At 40.0% G+C, this 17,983-nt stretch overlaps 1 protein-coding gene across 9 annotated transcripts in view; it reads right to left on the reverse strand.

Moving 5' to 3' along the window:
* The window catches only part of meis1b (Meis homeobox 1 b), a 139,524-nt gene that overhangs the window by 42,643 nt on the left and 78,898 nt on the right, over nt 1-17,983 (reverse strand). For all 9 annotated transcript variants that reach the window (XR_007186836.1, XM_048205498.1, XM_048205502.1 and 6 more), the window contains one exon: nt 10,010-10,121. Coding sequence is in view for 8 of the 9 variants with exons in the window: in XM_048205498.1 (XP_048061455.1) it covers nt 10,010-10,121 (112 nt within the window). In the remaining variant the exon portion in view is untranslated. The remainder of the gene's footprint in view (nt 1-10,009; nt 10,122-17,983) is intronic.

The raw sequence follows: 17,983 nt of genomic DNA on the forward strand, positions 1-17,983 counted from the left end.
AATCTGAAGATATAAGGCGGGCAGAAAAGGCAGGCTGGTGAGGTTCAAACGGGAACACTTTAAGAGTCCTCTGATTCCACCGAGGCAACACACACACACACACTCACAAAGAGTATACATGCTCTATTCTCACTCTCTCTCCCTCGCTCTCTCTCTCAGACAGCTTTTGACACCTTCTCCAGGGCCAGCTTTGTTCGATATCCAGGCAGACCGGATGGCTGAGAGGAAAGTGTTTTTTAAAAAAAGGAACATGGCTCGCAACAAAAGCTAAGAGCCTTTGCTGGTCGCAACAACAGCACTACTGCAGCAATCTGCCCGGAATTCAACTCATCTGAGCGCTTTTAAACCTCTCATCATCTACTCTAGGTGAACCTAAAACAATACACACACACACACACACAGCCAAATAAAGACATGACACCCATCCTCTGACTCAATATCGGTAACAGACAGAGGCCTGGAGACAAACGGTTTTATATTGTTCCTTTGTGTTTTTTTGGTATATTTCGGTAATGAGCGAAACGGAACCAGAGCCGTGTGGTTAACTGCGGCGGTCTTCATTATTGGCTTCTGGCAGATAATTTTCCACATGGCAGCTATCTAAATGACACAGGCTGAGATAAGTGCTCTAATGCACAGGGATTTTCCCCAACTACAGCGTATCGCCATCCATTGGGCTGTAGTACAGTAGATAATGTGAGGGTATTTCACTTCTAATAATAGCCTGCTTGGTCTCCCCTGCGTTTGTTAAATGTAGTTAACATGGAGAGTGAATTGTATGGCAGAATTGCATACAATGATCCCTGCTTATAAAGAAAAGGCGGGCACTGTTATTACTGAAAAGACGGAGGGAAAATAATAAGTCATCTAAAGGATGAAATGTAACATCAATGATAAGCTGCTCTTCATTCAGATCCATTACGTCTACACATGCTGCAGTTTAACAAAGACCCCCGTTTCACCTAAAGAGTGTATAATAACTGGAGAAAGTTAACAGCTAGCACTTTCATTCATCTCAATTCCATCTGCTTGGATGGCTTGTCACAAGCAGACAACCTGCTTCCTGACACCTTTGCTCATAGGCACTCATATACGATGATTTATTTTGGTAACACTTTATTTTAAGGTGACTTAAGTTAGACTTAGCTTTTTTTTTTTGGCAGTCACATATACATATATACATGATGCTGAAAAGAGATTGGTTGGTGGAACTACAAGAACACACATCCAAGCATTTTTGCTGGTGACTTACTGATTTATGTGTTATTTATGTGGAAATTTACATAACAATTTTTTAACGTTTTTGAAAGAAGTCTCTTTCTTATGCTCACCAAGGCCGCATTTATTTGATCAAAAATGCAGTAAAACCAGTAATATTGTGAAATATTATTACAAATTAAAAGAACCATTTTCTATATGAATATATTTTAAAATGTAATTTATTCCTGTGATGCAAAGCTGAATTTCCAGCATCATTGCTGAATCAGTCTTTGTCACAGTCAGTGTCACATGATCCTTAAGAAATAATTTTAATATGCTGATTTGCTGCTAAAGAAACATTTCTTATTTTCATTTTTATCAATGTTGAAAACAGTTGTGCTGCTTAACATTTTTGTGGAAATGGTGATAGTTTTTTCAAGATTCTTTGATGAATAGAAAGTTCAATGAACAGCATTTATTTGCATTTATTAAATTTATTTATTACATTTATTAAAGCATTTATTTAATAGAAATAGTTTGTAACATTTTGTCTCTTTTGATCAATTTAATGCATCCTTGATGAATAAAAGTATTAATTTCTCTCTTTTTTTAATCTCATCACAAATATTTGAATGATATCATCGATTTCACAAAAATGTTAAGCAGCAAAATCTGTTGCAAAAACTAATAATAATAAATGCAAATCACTGAAGACTGAAGTAATGATGCTGAAAATTCAGCTTTGTCATCACAAGAATAAATTACATTTTTAAATGTATTAAAATAGAAAACAATTATTTTAAAATTGTAATAATATTTCACAATATTTCTGTTTTACTGTATTTTTGATTAAACAAAATGTAGCCTTGGTGAGCATAAGTGCATTACAAAAATTTTAATGTTTCCAAACTTTTCATAGGTACTGTATCCAAAGCCCGTTTTGAATGGCGCTCAATGGAGACAGCCATGCAGATAGACAAACCTTGATTGTGAAAAATGCTTAAGAATAAAGAAAAAAATAGTAATTCAAGGATGAACTGTAACGTCAGGGGGCATTTCTTTAATAGGCTGTCCTTCATTTAAAAGTGGCATATTCATTATACCTATACTTACTGCAGTTTAACGAAGGCCTCAGTTTCACCCTTGTCAGACATGCTGAGGCCACAGGAAGTGGAGCAGAGGGAATGTGGGGGAATTGTAGTTCTATCAGCTTGGGGTGAACTAGGGAGATAAGGCTCAGGGCTGGAAGTGACGGAAACAGAGCTGGGCTGAACGTCTGCTTCCTGACAGCAACAGAGCAGGGGCGGCTGGACGTGGGCGATACCATTACAGCTCGGCTCTGCAGTCCTCTATTGAGACCACAAAGCACACACACGCACTTGCACATATATTCACAAAGAGCTGGGACAGCTCTGAGGAATTTTTTGGACATTTTTTAGGTTATCAAGCTGGGAATCTTTCTGGTTCCTGCCATTCTTTGACTCATTCGGGCTCCCAGGGCATAGCTGGTGATCAGGTTACGGCACGCAAAAAAAAAGTGCACGCATGCTCGCACACACATGCATTCACTCTCCCTCAAGCACACATTAAGCAAACACACCCTCTCTCCATATACATACACACCCTCTAAAAGCATACAACTTTTGTTTGTTTGTTATCTCTATTTCACTCCTTAAATCTTTAAAAAAAAAAAAACGCTTGAGGAGGTCTTTATCTTTCCCCCTAAATCCCTTCAGCAGGTATCCATGTCAAAAGACCAGGGCTGGGCTCTGGGAGAGGATTGTTTAGTAAGGGTCAGTCCCGGGTCAAGCTTTCGGCCCGTTGTTAACACAGCCCTCCCCCTGGTGCTTTTTGCACCGGCCTCCATCTGCACACACCTTCGTCGACCGCCACTCCAAAACTCCAGCACCCCAGCAAATAATCCCTCTCTGTGAGAAGTCTCTGGTGACAAATACAAAGGTCAAATAGCTTTAGCACACAGTGCAAGGGAAGCCAAATTCCCCAAATATGGAGCTTTGGTGGTGTTTGCTCGCATGAAATTGGCTTTCTGGGGTGTCTCCAAAAAGGCCTGGTAAATTCCTTCGCTCTTTGTTGGGCTTCATGCATTAAAGGTCTTTGCAACTGAAGTTCTGACATGTCCAAATTTTATTATTTGGTGTCAAGTGGTGGAAAATTCATTGTTATTTATCAGGGTAAATTAACATGTCAGGGAAAACAGCAATGGACATACTAAAAAGGCTTTGGAAAATGTCAATAAATGTGAGGAGAAAGACATATGGAAGAAAAAACTGATCAGAGAGTACAGTTTGGTCTATCAGAGAGTACATTTTGACCTGCTCCCAAGCATCTCCTCGTCATATCTCTTCTGGACGGCTCACATGTCTTTGTAACAGTCCCAGGACCTCACACGCACTGTCCCAGTCACTATCGGCAGGAAAATATTCCTCATGCAGTATTATCGGTAGGGCAGCATATGGCAAACTAGCAGCAGGCTACTCATCCTCATCCTCTTTGGAGGCTAAAATTAGCACAATACTGTTTGTGGCTTTAAGCTGGACTCAAACCCACTGTGATACCGCTAATAAAAAGACTGGCCTCCCGCTTAGAGAAAGAATGTACATCCCTACAGATCACGGGAGGATTATCCTGCTGGGATAATGTTTTTTCCTGCAATGGCTGCAGAAAGATTTATATTTTTAATCTAATTTTATTCGGAAACAATCTATCAGGCGCTCATCATGGTTGACTAAAATAGTTCCTACAGGTCAGTGGGGATATTGTAAAAGAGAATCGTCAACAAGAGATGTCTTTTTGGCAGAGGATAACCCAAAAAGAGATTGCTAATCTCTTTTCAAAGGCCTAAATAAACTAAGGCGAGTGCATGTGACAAAACCACACAAGAGCACCTGATTAATGAACAAAGAGTTAAAGCCTGTTTGTTTACTGTCACTCACTGTTCCTCAAACTCTCTTCCCAACATCCCCCTTTCTCCCTCCCTTCCTTTCCCTTCCTTTTTGCCTCCCCTCTCTGGCCTTCCTGCCCTCTTTATCAGGCGAGCCAAACGGTGATAGCATATCTCATTGGGTGATATCAGCTCTTTCCTAAAAACTTGGATACGGCGTATCTGATAGACGCCGGTGGGTTCGCACTGCTCCTCCCGGGCCGTGCTGAGTAATGTTCACTCAGGTTTTCTAAAGCAGACCTAATGCATTGTGACACATCAGTGATGAGCTGCTCTGATTTGTCAAATTCACATGAACCTCTACAGCACAGATCAGATGACGGGGCATGGCGTGGGGATTTTTCGAAAGGAGCCATGGGGTTTCCCAGCCATTAGGAGCAGATCAGGAAAAGCAATAGAAATTGCGCAAAAAAAAAAAAAAAAAAAACATGACCCCTTTCAGCAGTGACCCTGCCTCTGACGAATCAACTATGAATGAAGTGGAAAGCTGGAGTATTTATCCAAAAAAAGCACTTTCCCACTAACTACTTTAATAATAATTTATCATAATTTATATTCTACTGATGACCGATAATTCTAAGGTTGATCCAATCTTATACAGTAACGTTGCTAACCAGAACATCAGAAAAGAGATGAAAGAATTTCAAGTTCTGAGAATGTACAAGCAGATGAACGATGATGACAGTGAGTGGCTGTGAAGGGAATATTCAGCAAACACCAAAAATCTGGTTTTGGCAAGTAAAGGAGGATTGGTTTAGAAGGACTTCCTGTACACATGGAGACAGATGCAAAGTGTCTACATCATTAACACACCACAATTATAGCATTTGATCTAAATTTACGCCTGCTTCCCACTTAAACTGAACATCACATAGCAAATGACTCCAACCCGAAACTCCTTCTGCCTGGGGCAAAACATCCTTAAAATGTGAAGTGTGGAATTTCTGCACTACCAGTGGTACCAAAGAGAACTGCAAAAATAATGATGGCTTTCAAACATGTTTAAAACACTCTTCCATTTCTCAAATAAACAAGTAGTCCCACCCCACACCATTGGTTGAGAAAATGTTGGGTTGCTTAATTTCAATTCTGTTTGGTACCACTAGAGGCACAACAATTACAAAAAAAAACCTTTACAAAAAGTCTTTAAAAAAAAAAAAAAAAAAAAAAAAAGATGCAACATTATCACATTAAACCAAGCTCAGAGAAAGAGTAAATAGAGGAAGAAAAAGATTTCAGTAGCGCTATAGCCATCCATCTCCCAAGAGTTCACATGGTCAGGGGTGGGGGGATAAGAGAAGTACTTGAGCAGTAGTTAAATCCCAGAGCAAACAGAAGAGCAAACACAACAGTGACACTTTATCATACCAGCTTTATGAGTATTATCTGCCCAGAGACAAGGTGCTCAATCAGGCTATGAAAGCTAGTTAAAGGCAATGATTAGGAAAGCAGAAGAAACAACTGATATATGGGGAAAGGAGGGGGGGGAGGTTGTTTGCTTGTACCTTTTCACTTTTCACTCTCCTTTTTCCCACATGACACAGGACATCAGCCTAATCCCAAAGGCAAACTGTCGCTTGGTGTGGGAACCAGTGGCGTTTCCCCTTTTTTTCACCATGGGACCGCTATGCTTACTTACAGTCTTATCAGGAGTGGGGCCATAAAGCCATTGGTGCTGATTGTTTTCGGAGAAATAAGTGTTAGATTGTTGGTTTTGCCATCACTACTGAGATTCAGTGGGATCATAAACACGCCAGTGGTTCAGATTCCCCTAGGTTCCCCACACTGTCCTTCCCCTAGGTAACCTAACAACATTTGCAAGTGACTCCTGAGGACACGGCTCCATATATGCCCCTCTATGACTTTGACATAATGGCAAAATTCAGCCATTTGTTGGCACAATGTGAAATTCATGAGCACATCATGCAAAGGGGCTTGTAAGAGAGAACATGATGCGTTGTGTGAAATAAAAACTGTTCTTTGATTTCGTACTTCCTGTCAGTGCATTCCCAAACACTTACCTGCACTTACTGGAATTGGTACCTTGCTCTGTTTCCTGTGATCCCTTGCTTTCTCTATGCCTTTCCATCTCTTCCTTTCTTCCCTGCTCCTTCTGTGGGTGTGTATGATGTGATGTGTGATGTGAATGAGAGAGAAAAACAGCAGGGGCTGCTCGGGCCGCCCGGTGCCGGTCTTAGATCCCTGCACTATAAAAACCGCACACCTTTTATCAGCCATTATGCCTCTGATTTAACCAGATTACCCCACCAACGTGCTGCCACTGATACACGGGGAGAGCATAGAGCATTCAGCCTCCCCCTCCTGCGTGCAGCACTTTTGCATGCACAGAGGAGAATCTAGTGAGGCTGGAACAACCGCTGACTGACTACACCTGCATGACAACATACAGCTCCTATTGCTCTTTGAAGCACAACATTCGCACACACCAGGCACGATTAAAGCAAAAAAACAAAGTCAAAGAGCAAGGGCATCCAGACAGCGAGCGAATGGCGAAGCGTCCTCCTAACAGCTCAAAGTGACTGAGCTAAACAAAGCCAGGACCCTGCTGTAAAATCAAAAAGGAAAGTGATCAGCATTGTAGTGCACTCAGCAATTGAGGAGAGCACTGAAAATAGCACATGAGAAATGCAAAGGCATGCAGGCAGCACTCAGAGACAGAAAGAAAGAGCGAGAGAGAAAGGGGCAGGGTTCTTCCAGTCTGCTGGACAATCGTTGCAATTAACGGGTGACTTTGACAAACACGTGAGGCGGGGGCTCGGTGGGCGGATCCAGCCTTAGAGGTTCGCTGGCATCCTGTCAGAGGCCGTGTCTGCTGGTCAGTCTCAGATGTCAGCCAATCGCAGAGCAGAGATGGTGGCCAGGAGCCAATGAGATCTCTCGCTCAGACTGACCTTCACATAGGCCGGTAGCAAACTGACCATTAAGTCAATGATGACAACAGCACTCACCACAATCAATCCAACAAAATAATGATTAGTTTGATGCATGAAGTTTAGCTGCAGCTTTTCTCGACACAAGTAATAGCACCAAACGAGTCCTTGAAACATTCACAGTACTGTTCATTGACCTGTATATATCGTTCAAGCACATTGCAAATTTTTCACACATCTTAGGCCGTTTCAGTGGGTTTTTACAGTACATTGAGCTGTTTACACCACAGCTGAATGGTCACATTCGTCAATAGTCATTCCAGTAGAGTTTGGTCGAAGTAAATGAACTTCTTAACTCGCTTTGAGTAAGCTCTGACTGGCTCCCACAGTCTTACCGCAGTACAGTTTTGGAGTCCATGGCTCTGCATGTAAATTTATGCAGACAATAACAAGAGCCTCACAGGAACTATTTGACTTGGCACACATGGGGCCTTTCGCAAATGGGTCCTGGTAATTGCTGATACATATCTGACTCCTGTAGTCATCACCTTGTTCCCAGACCCTTTGATGAGGCAGAGAAACCCAAAGCCTTTCAAAACACTCAGCATGATCTCTGCGTATGTGAGAGCATGTCATTTTCCACGTGCCCTGCCCTTTTTTGGTAGGGGTTCATATCGCCTTCGTTCTCGCTGCAGCCCAAGGGTGTCTCTTTTAATCTGGGTGGGCGCTGGTCTTGCCAAGCGTCCAGAGCGAGCAATACTCAACAGTCCATAATAATGATTTGTTTTCTTTTTAGCCACTGAGGGTTGATGCTCAGAAAAGATGGCTTCAAGATACAATTCCAGAAGATGTCCCCCGAGAGGGCAGCTGTTAAACAAAGGCGGGTGCGTACGAGCACGCTACGCTAATAAACGGGGTCTAATTAGAGATGGGCAGGACTGAGTCTCTGCTGGACTCCGCTAAGAAAGTTTCTGTGAGTGCAGTGAGGGAGGAGCGGGCTTTATTCTCCCGCCTTAGAGGGGGACACTTGCACTTTGAAGGGCACGGAATCACGAACAAGGAAAATGCTGTCCTCAGTCATACTAAGATGCTATTTAGGTGCGGTATGGAAAACATGGTGTGGATGGCAACCACTAGAACCATCAGCTATGGTGCCAATCTCTACGTTGATGGGTTACAGATGTACGATGTTATGCATGTGGGTACAGTTTGAAGGTTTGTTATGATGCTGTTATTGCATAGAAGCCAATCCCATTTCATACACTCCAGTTTTAATTTCAAAGATGCAGGAAAAACGCAGTAGCAACATAATTCTTTTTTTCAGTGGTTTTATAGATATTTATAAGGTAGATAGCTTGTTAAATCTAATAATAACTGTAAGCACATGGAAAGGAACAGTCTCCGAAAAAAAAGTCTGAGAGTGAGCGAGGGGACCAGTTGGGGACATATTGGCATGGGTTTCTTGGCTAACAGCAGAATAATGGTCTTATTGGGATTATGAAGTCACTCCTTACAGAACATGCTAATGCGGTTAGCAGCACTGCTTTACACAATCAGCAATTAACCCACATTAACATAATACTTCCACTAAACCTCCACTGGCGTGAATAAGACCGAAGGGGCTGAAGCGCTCGGGTCATTTGTTCACACTGAACAAACTCAGCATACATCCAGGTTCATAGCTCAGCCTCACAGCGGCCCTTCCTGCTAGCGCACGACACAACAAACGCTCATCCAAAACACTGGGGTGAGGGAACATGAGGGGAGGATGGAGGGGGGAGGACATTAAAAGCCTGGCGATAATTGGAAGTATGTGAAAAATGACGTGTCACTTTGGTCAATAAAGAGCAAAGGTCACCGTAAGCAGGAGCCCAAACTCGGCACAAAATGTGCTCATTAAGGCATCCAATCAGAGTGTGGCGAGCAACCGGCCATTAGTCATCGGCCATCTGACCGACTCGGCCAGGCCGGCCTCTCTCTTATTGCTCTCCCTCTCTGTGGAGGGGGAAAACCGGCGCTGGTATATAAATCGTTGCTCAGTCATCTGGAACATAATGTGGTCCTTTCTGCTCTCATCCTGCTTTGCCTGCTGGCTGTGCAGCCCTCAAACTGCTGCCTTGACATCCCTTTCAATAATAAATGAAGTTGCTTTTTGCCTACAGTTTGCTTGAAACCCTCCTCCACTCCTCCATTCGGCACCTCCTACACCAGTTCTCACTGGCTGAACCCCACAACTAGCCAATCGCCATGGCGAACATCTGATGACTCTGTTTACGGTTTGAATTTTACTGACATGACGAAGTGAGTGAAGCTGGCTTTCATTCCTTTGAGAGGGAAGTCCTACCAAGAAGATATCCAAAGGAAAATATCTTTTCCCTTTGAAAATTCAAAAACCTTGGACTGGAGTATAACAGAACATATAAAGCTCCATCAATGTAAAATCTCTTTTGTTAGACTGTCATCACCAGCGACTTTCTTCAGACACCCTATCCAGATGGGCCCAGAGGAAGGTTCATTAATGCAGCCTTATCACAACCAGCTGATGGACCTACGCCACATCACCGGCCTAAACATCTGCTTTAACTCTCTCCATACACAAGCTTGGCTTCAAATAGACACATCTGCATCGTCGGACAGTGACACTTTCATAGAAACATACTTTTTACACTGCCCTCTGGAATACTTGACTCTGATTGGTCAATGCTGCGATCAAGTACTGTGCAAACTATACAACTGATCGTTATCCCATGTTTTCTACCTAACTCTGCTAGTTTTTCTCGATTCACTCTGTGGACTCTTTCTAAATCAATATTCCATGTCCTTTGATTTACTTAATTGGTAAGTAGCTGTTTAACATGCAAGATCATTTACACTCTCAGGGTTTATTTTATCATAATAACAGGCTGACTGTACATTATCCCTTACATATGCATCAAAGGATGTCTCAGAACCTTACCTTGTTCGCTGCTGTTGTCACCGCTGTGTGATGTGTGTCCTCCGCTGGATGGTCCCGGTGTGCCCCCGGAGCGTGTAGAAGCTGTATCATCATGGTCTCTGTTCCATGAGGTCTGTGCGGAAAAGGGAGAGAGAGACAGACAGAGAGAGAGTAAAGCTCACAATCAGGCATCAGATCACAGGGAAACATGAACACGCTACAGTCCCATGTTACAAAGACAGCTGGTTTTATCAGATGTTCCTCATTTCGTTGTTTTTCATCCTCTTACCAGTACCTACAACCTTCAATCAGCAAAGCTCACAAGACTTATGGACCAAGCATTTTAATGACACCACATAGTCGCTGGCTTCCTTAGACTTTCACAAAACAAACAAAATGTAGCAAAACAGAAGGCAGGTACTGTAAAAAAACAGCACTATTTTAATTAACACATACTAAATTGTAAGTAAAATAAAAATGTTGCATTACCCGAGACAGGATATCCATAATCCAGAAACAAAAAAATAAAAACAATGAAAGAAGAATTAGCAACAGCAGCTAAGATGTGTATGCCTGTCCATACACATGCACTGGCCAACTTGAGATCTCTGAATACAACAAGAGCCAGTCAGTCATCTCTCTTATATCCCAGAGCGAGGGAGGGTATATGTGTGTGTGTGCGTGTGTGCCTGTTCGCTTGTCGCTGGCCTAGCGAATCAAAATGAAATCAAATAAGAGCCATTCTCCTTGAAGTTGGGAAGAGGAGGAGGAAAAAAAGAGAGAGAAATCCTATTGACAATTAAGCTTAGGTGTATAATAGAGAGAAAGTGTCAGCTGTTGGGCGGATGGTATGTGGCAAATGGAGCAGACATGGGGATAAAGAGAAGTGGACGGAACAATGGCGAGCCGGGGCCTGCACACACTCAGCCCCATGCAGGGCCTACTTGTACTATAGAACAAAACAGATGTTGCCTCTTATCACTGGGTGCCTCCACAAAAGTAACATTAGTGTGGGAGGAAAATATGAGATGAAGGTCGCAGCATCTTTTCTGATTTAGAAAGACGAGGATCAGAGATGACAATGCTCAATAGTGGGCCCAGGAAATCTTTTTTTGCATTTTAAATGCAGATTTTGAGGTGAATATTCACAGTTCTCAGGATTTAAACGTGCTAAACTTAGTTAAGAGTAGTGTATTCTTACTGATGGCTGAAAGTATCATCAAAATAGACTAAATATTGAATAAGCGCTATGAGTAGAACTTCAGGAATGGCTTTACAACTTTCCATTTCTGTGGAAAACTGAGAAGAGTTTTGCACCCACAGATTACTACATGTATGCACAAACATAGTTGTGAAAAAAAAAAAGGGAAAAATGTATTCATGTGTGAATGTGGTCAAATGTTTAATTATTCATAACAATGTCTAAATGTAAACATATAAAGGACAAGCAGTTTGGAAAATGGATGGATGTATGGATAAATGCATAGAGAAAAAATATAAAAGAGAAAGTTTTAGCTTTTGATTTTATGACACTCCTGAAGTAACTAAACATATAAATATTGATTTCTTTTATTTACTGTACTATTGGAATAAAAACCACACAAAATATTTCTTGGTAAATAATAAATATCTTTAAAAAAAAAATGTAAAAATATATTTACAATGTAAATTAACTGTTTTCAATTTGAATATACTTTAAAATGTAATTTATTTCTGTGATCAAAGCTGAATTTTCAGCATCATTACTCCAGTCTTCAGTGTCACATGATCCTTCAGAAATCATTCTAATATGATGATTTGATGCACAAGTAACATTTATTTTTATTATCAATGTTGATAACAGTTGTGTAAAAAAATTTATTTATTTGATGAATAGAAAGTTCAAAAGAACAGCATTTATCTGAAATATAAGAGCAGAAGAGACTATATAAATATATATAAATGTCCAGAAACAGTCACACACACACACACAAAAAAAAAAGGTGTATTCTGCAGCATACCAAAACTATGCCGTAAGAGGTAATCTAGAACACATGCCCAGGGAGCAAACAGTTAAAACTGAAATTGCCAGTTTCTACAACTCTTTGTAAAAGAAAGAGAGAGAGAGGGAGAAAAAAAAATGGAGGGAACTTGTTTATTCAGAGCTTTGTGGAAAAGAATGGTACAGCACCCTGGAGACTGAGAACCCTAGAGTCTCCACACGTAAAAGGATGTTTTTTACGCACAACAAATCCCACTTGAAAATATAATTAGAACGGAGAAAATAGCAAACTATTGCATTAACTGTAATTGAACAAAAGAGCAGCGGGGCTTGTGGGAGGCTGACGCTCGGCCCCATGGGAATGGGGGAGGGTCTCGGCCGAGGGTGAGTGACATCTCCAGGGTGTACTCCAGTCTATTTATAACTGCCCCAACAATCTCGTCCACCACAGATCTAACAGCTAATTAATAAAAAAACAAAAAAAAAACACCCAAAACACAGAGCAGTCCACCATCGAGCAGACACCCGGAGGAAACCGCACAGGCGCATAAGCGAAGGAGTAAATATGTGGGCCAAAATGAACAGCGGGTGGAGGCGGTGTGGATGCAGATGGTTACAGGAGAGATGAGTGCCGTGGCGGAGAGAATGCTGTCCTGCTGCACACAACAACACACTTGATATATTCACTGTCCCTCTAATGAGCTAGCTAGAATTTATTCAGTGCTTTTTTTTTGGTGGGGGGCTTCTTCCCCTCCCCCTCCACGTTTTCTCTTCCCTTGCTCTTTTTTCTCTCTCTCTTTCCTTCCTTATGTCCTTCTCTCTCTCCGGTGCAGGATGTAGATTAATTCAATGCTTAATTGTTTAGTAAATTCAATTTTCCACATTCTATTCTGCATAGCTTTAGCTAAAGTTCTTAAATCTGCAGTGCGTAGCCCAGGGAGCAGCGTTTGTCATCTGTGCCTTTGCTTTTTTTTTTTTTTTGCTTTTTTTTTTTCATTACCATTTTCTTCCTCCACCACTTAATTCGCCATGAAAAGATTTTCCTTGCTGGAAATTCTGATTCTGCTATGATCGGTGAGGCATTCCAATTCATTGCATTTTCATTGTGTTGGGTCTTAGATGGAAGCTCTCTTTCTCTGCACATTATACACGCACTCATGCAAAGAATATTGGGCTTCCAATTCATTTATAATAATAAAGAAAAATGTTTCAGGTTACTGTAGACTTCACAGGGGAAAGAAAACTCATAAACAGTATATGTTTACAATTTCATGCCACAGTGACTGCTCTCTCACTCTCTCTATTTTTTTTAACACACACTCACCAGTGTCACATTGTACTATTTTTGGTTCTGGCTTCATCTAGATAGCACAACAAAACGGGCTGAGAGAGAGAGAGAGAGAGAACGAAAGAGAGAGAGAGTTTTATATGCCTCATCAAACCAGATTAGCAAGGACACTTGAACAAGCTCACTAAAATACTCAAGCTCTGCTGGGAAATACTTGGGAAGCACAAGATTCACACATGAACTTTGCCCAATGGATTGCAACCAAAAACTAAATCTGTTCAGGACACTTGTTTATTTGTTTACCCCGGCTTGTTGATAAGGCTGAGATCCTCGATGTTGATAACAGACCACGTGGCTCTTGGTTCAGCTCTGCTGAAAAACATTAGGGCTTCTTAAATGAATGGATGTGGTAATGGCATGCATAGAAACAAAAAAGGGAGGGCGAATGCTAGAAGAGCCCAATACCCCAAACACCTCCTTTAACAAATCTTACAAAGCAAAATCCAGCAAAATTGGGGAGGAGGGAGTTTTGCTCTACAGAGAAAGCGAAATCTCTTAAAATGGCCTGTGGGTGAGATCTCGTTTAGAAACCAGTATAGTCACTGGGATAATCACACATCTCCTTTAATTACAAAAGCTTTCACCTCACTGGCTAAACGACTTTAGAGTGGAATCCTCATTTCTTAAAAGTTGAAAAAAAAAAAACGAAAAAAAAAAAAACTATGGAATAACTGCAAAGTCTATAGAAAAACTCTAAATAATATAATTTAGGCAAAGTTATACTTAGCATGAAGCAACATTATATGTTTATTAATAGTATATAAATATGAATAGGGCTCTTTTTTTTTTAAATAAATCTCATGAAGTTAACTCAATACATAATGCCTGTTTTCAATTAATCACATATATGAGATCTTCCCATGCCACTTTTTCAAAGGGTAAAATAGTCACGTTTGCTCTTTATAACACTTGTTGAATCGTTGACAGCAGCCCACATTTGTTCAGATAAAGAACGATCTCACCTTCTCATTACTTCAACAAAAGCTATGATTACAGCACATTTTAACATTGCCCACAACTATTGTGCTATCAAAAGACGCAAATAGTCTGCACTTTAAAAAAAAAAAAAAAAAAAAAGACATAATAAATAAAAACAGATTTTGTGCACCGAGTTCTTATCCAAAAGTGCAAAAAGATTGCTTGAGCACAAGTGAAACATTCAACAGTGAGGATACAACCAAAAGAATCTCTCATGACAGGGGAAACAGTGACATTATTTATACAACCCTTTACAACAGGCCTACATGTTCTTATTCACTTTGAAATCACACACAATTATATTATCAATCACAAATTATTAAGCACAAAAACTACACAACTTCTGTGCGGTCTCTATGCCATACATCAATAACATAGCTTACTCTGTAATAACACCCCTAGTTTTTAAATTGTCCCTGAACAAAACAGAAAGAAAACTGCAAACAGAGAAACTATTCAGCATTTCAATTATTTCAACCGCTCTTCAGGCCGCATGGAATAATCTAAAGAGCCCTCGAGTACTGAAGTCTTAAGCACTGCAGAGGTTTTCATGGTATTGAGTTCATTAGCAAATGGCAGTGCCTCTCTGCAATTAAAGACAACTGTGCAAACGCTGCAGCCCATGGAAATGCTGCAGCCCATTCAGACTCTTTACTTTGAGCGTCAGCACGGAGCAAACACGTCACAGACAAGTTACCATGAGCCAGCCAATGGGAAAACAAATTATCCTACTTTGCGCTGAGGGACAAACAGGCAATAAACATGCCGAAACAAAAGATAAAGTCATTACTCTGACCTGACAACACTAAATATATTAGTTGATAAACGGTTGTTCCAAAATCAGTCTGACTAATTTCTATAACACAGCACACTTTTTATATTTAAACAATAATTGTAGCAAATAACAGGTGGGAAAAGATGATATATGGTTTATTCTTCAAATGGGAACATTTTTCTGTTCAATTTTAAAGTTTACATTATAATAGATTTATACTTTTATTGTAGCTTTATAAGTTCTTTTTTTAAAAGGCTGAAACGTTGAATTTGCCAAATTTCACTATTTCGGGTATATATCCCCTACCCAGACTTTTTTTTTTTTTTTTTACTTCTCCTTGATAATAAATGCATAAAAAGTGTTAACATCAGAGAAATTCAACTTTGCACTATTTCATAAATTAATTTCATGATTTCAGTTCATTTATAATCTCAATTAATTTAGTATTTTATAGTTTATAGTTTTATAGTTTTTCCATTTAAAAAAACTTTGCGATAGTGACTTTTTTTTTAACCAATGGAGTTAGTATTTCATAATTTTAATTCAGAAACAACCAATTTCTTTTTATGAGTTTCAAGTTAATTGAGTACTAGGTTACCTGTTGCATCCTGTTGTCATAAATCCAGTCTAGAACTAATTATACAAACATACCCTTGAAGATTGATCAAGCCTGTGATCAGATCAATATTAGAGAAACAGTCTGAAACTTAGTTTAAAAAAATTCAGCTAGTAAAAAATGTGCCTGAAGATGCATATATGTTTGTGTGTGTGTGTGTGTGTGTTTGTCACACTTTACATTAGCGTTCATTTTGTTATAATATACTACTTAATACAAGATATAGCCTGCTATAATGTCATTTTTTTTTTTTTTCCATTAGTGTGGTAATTATACACATAAAATATAAAGTGGTAGCAGTCAAACAACCCAAAACTTCTGAACAGGATCCTCCAGAATGAAGGTACCGCAGTGAAGGGGTTAACTAGTTGTTAACTAGTCCCTCCGCTCGTACGGCACCTGAGGCTCTTATGGCCGCGCGTTTATCAGCGCAGTACGAGGAAAACAACGTGATCCAAACTGGCTGGGCCGCATTCATCAGAGAGAAGAGAGAGAAAGAGAGAAAGAGATGAGAGAGAGAAGAGAAAGAGAAGGGGGGGGGGGGGGGGGTCTTCTGACTTTTTCACCCCTGAGCTCTGCCCTCCTTCTCCTCACTCGATACTTGCAAAACAATGCTAAGCTGGAGTTGAGACATTATTGATACGATGCTTCGGTGCACGGAGGACGAAAACACAGAACAGCGCTGGACCACAGAGTTTAATAAATTCTATGTATATTTCTGATTTTCTTATGCTGCAGTATTCCTGCTGGAATAAATTGGCCTTTGAATAAATGAACCGCCTCTCTCCCTCTTGTTAACATTGTTGAGAATTTGCACAAAGGAGATTTTTTTTTTCCAGTCCAATTCAACTTTATGCCCGAGGGCATATATTAAAAATACATATGGAACGAGATAATGCATGAGCGACGCAAATTCGTTAGGGATGTCACCGCCTAGCAAACTCAGAACTGTAGCCACACACACACACACACACACACACACACACACAGTAAAATACATATAGGACCTAGAGTCAAACCATCGAAGTTAACTTTGACACAGTTAACCAAAAGCTACAGAAATCGCCCACTACGCTTCTAGTTATCTTAAACTTATTTTTAAATTTAAGTTTTAAAGCTCTTTTTTACTGCCTATCTAATTTTAAGCAGTACAATACTAACCAGCGGCATTTATGTACGATTCACAATAACACAAAAACAGATTCTTCCTCGCATTAGCAAACTTTTGAAAAGTTGGTCAGTTTACTTTGGGGAATCAGACTTTCATGAAGATGTAAACACATAATACAAGCCCTAATATTTAGACATTAGAAGTCATCAAGAAAAAAAATATAGGACACGTCTTCATCTTAAAGTCAATTAAAGATCTGAATTCGTGCCCTCGAGCAAAGCATAAATTGCTCTTATCAAGTTATATACCTGCATACCCAGGGGTCTTCATATAAGCCTAATTTATTTCTATCGCTTAAATTCATCTCTGCTCAAAAGTTAAAAATAATAATAATAATAATAAAATAAATAAATAAATAAATTGACATGCCCTCTGATAGAGTTTTGTTAAAGTTATAACACATTATTGACATTATGCTATTTAATGCTGCCTTTGAATTAGATGCATTATCTGTACAGATCTGCTCATTAACATAATCATCAATACAGCCGAGATAGAAGACTAAAGCAACCAGAGCTCGTTTTATTGAAGCCCCAGTTTAGTAATGAATGGAACAAGGTTATCTCTCCCTCATATAAAGGCTGGTGTCCGACGCACTCACTGGAAAGCTAAAACTGGTTTATTCGATCACTCAGCCATATGGAAGATGACGGATTTAAATTATTTAGCCTAATCGCTTCATTACTTTTTATGCTGGTGAATCCACTAATCCCCCTAATATAAGCAATTATTATTTTTTAACAATTGTGCCTCCCAGGACTCATGTTATTAATTAAAAATATATAGGTAGACTATATTTAAAATAAATATTATCGGCGTGTCGCGATTAAACCAACGGACGCGTAAAAGTTTCTTTTAAAGTGCGTAAAGTTCAAGAAACGTCAAAGAATCCACCAACACAAGCTGGCGCATAGTTAAACATGCAGATAATTCCATATTTTCGTATATACACATAATACTGTATGGTACAGTACTACTCAAACATGAACGCGCACTGCTTATGCTATTCAAAGCGCTGAGAGTAGAACTCTGAGCATATGCGCGCTCTTGTGTGAGGAAAAACACTGACAAGGCAACTAATGAAGCGTGAACAACAGCAGAAAACCAAAGCACCAAATCTCTAAAT

Source organism: Megalobrama amblycephala, linkage group LG10, assembly GCF_018812025.1.
Source record: "Megalobrama amblycephala isolate DHTTF-2021 linkage group LG10, ASM1881202v1, whole genome shotgun sequence".
Classification (NCBI taxonomy): Eukaryota; Metazoa; Chordata; class Actinopteri; order Cypriniformes; family Xenocyprididae; genus Megalobrama; species Megalobrama amblycephala.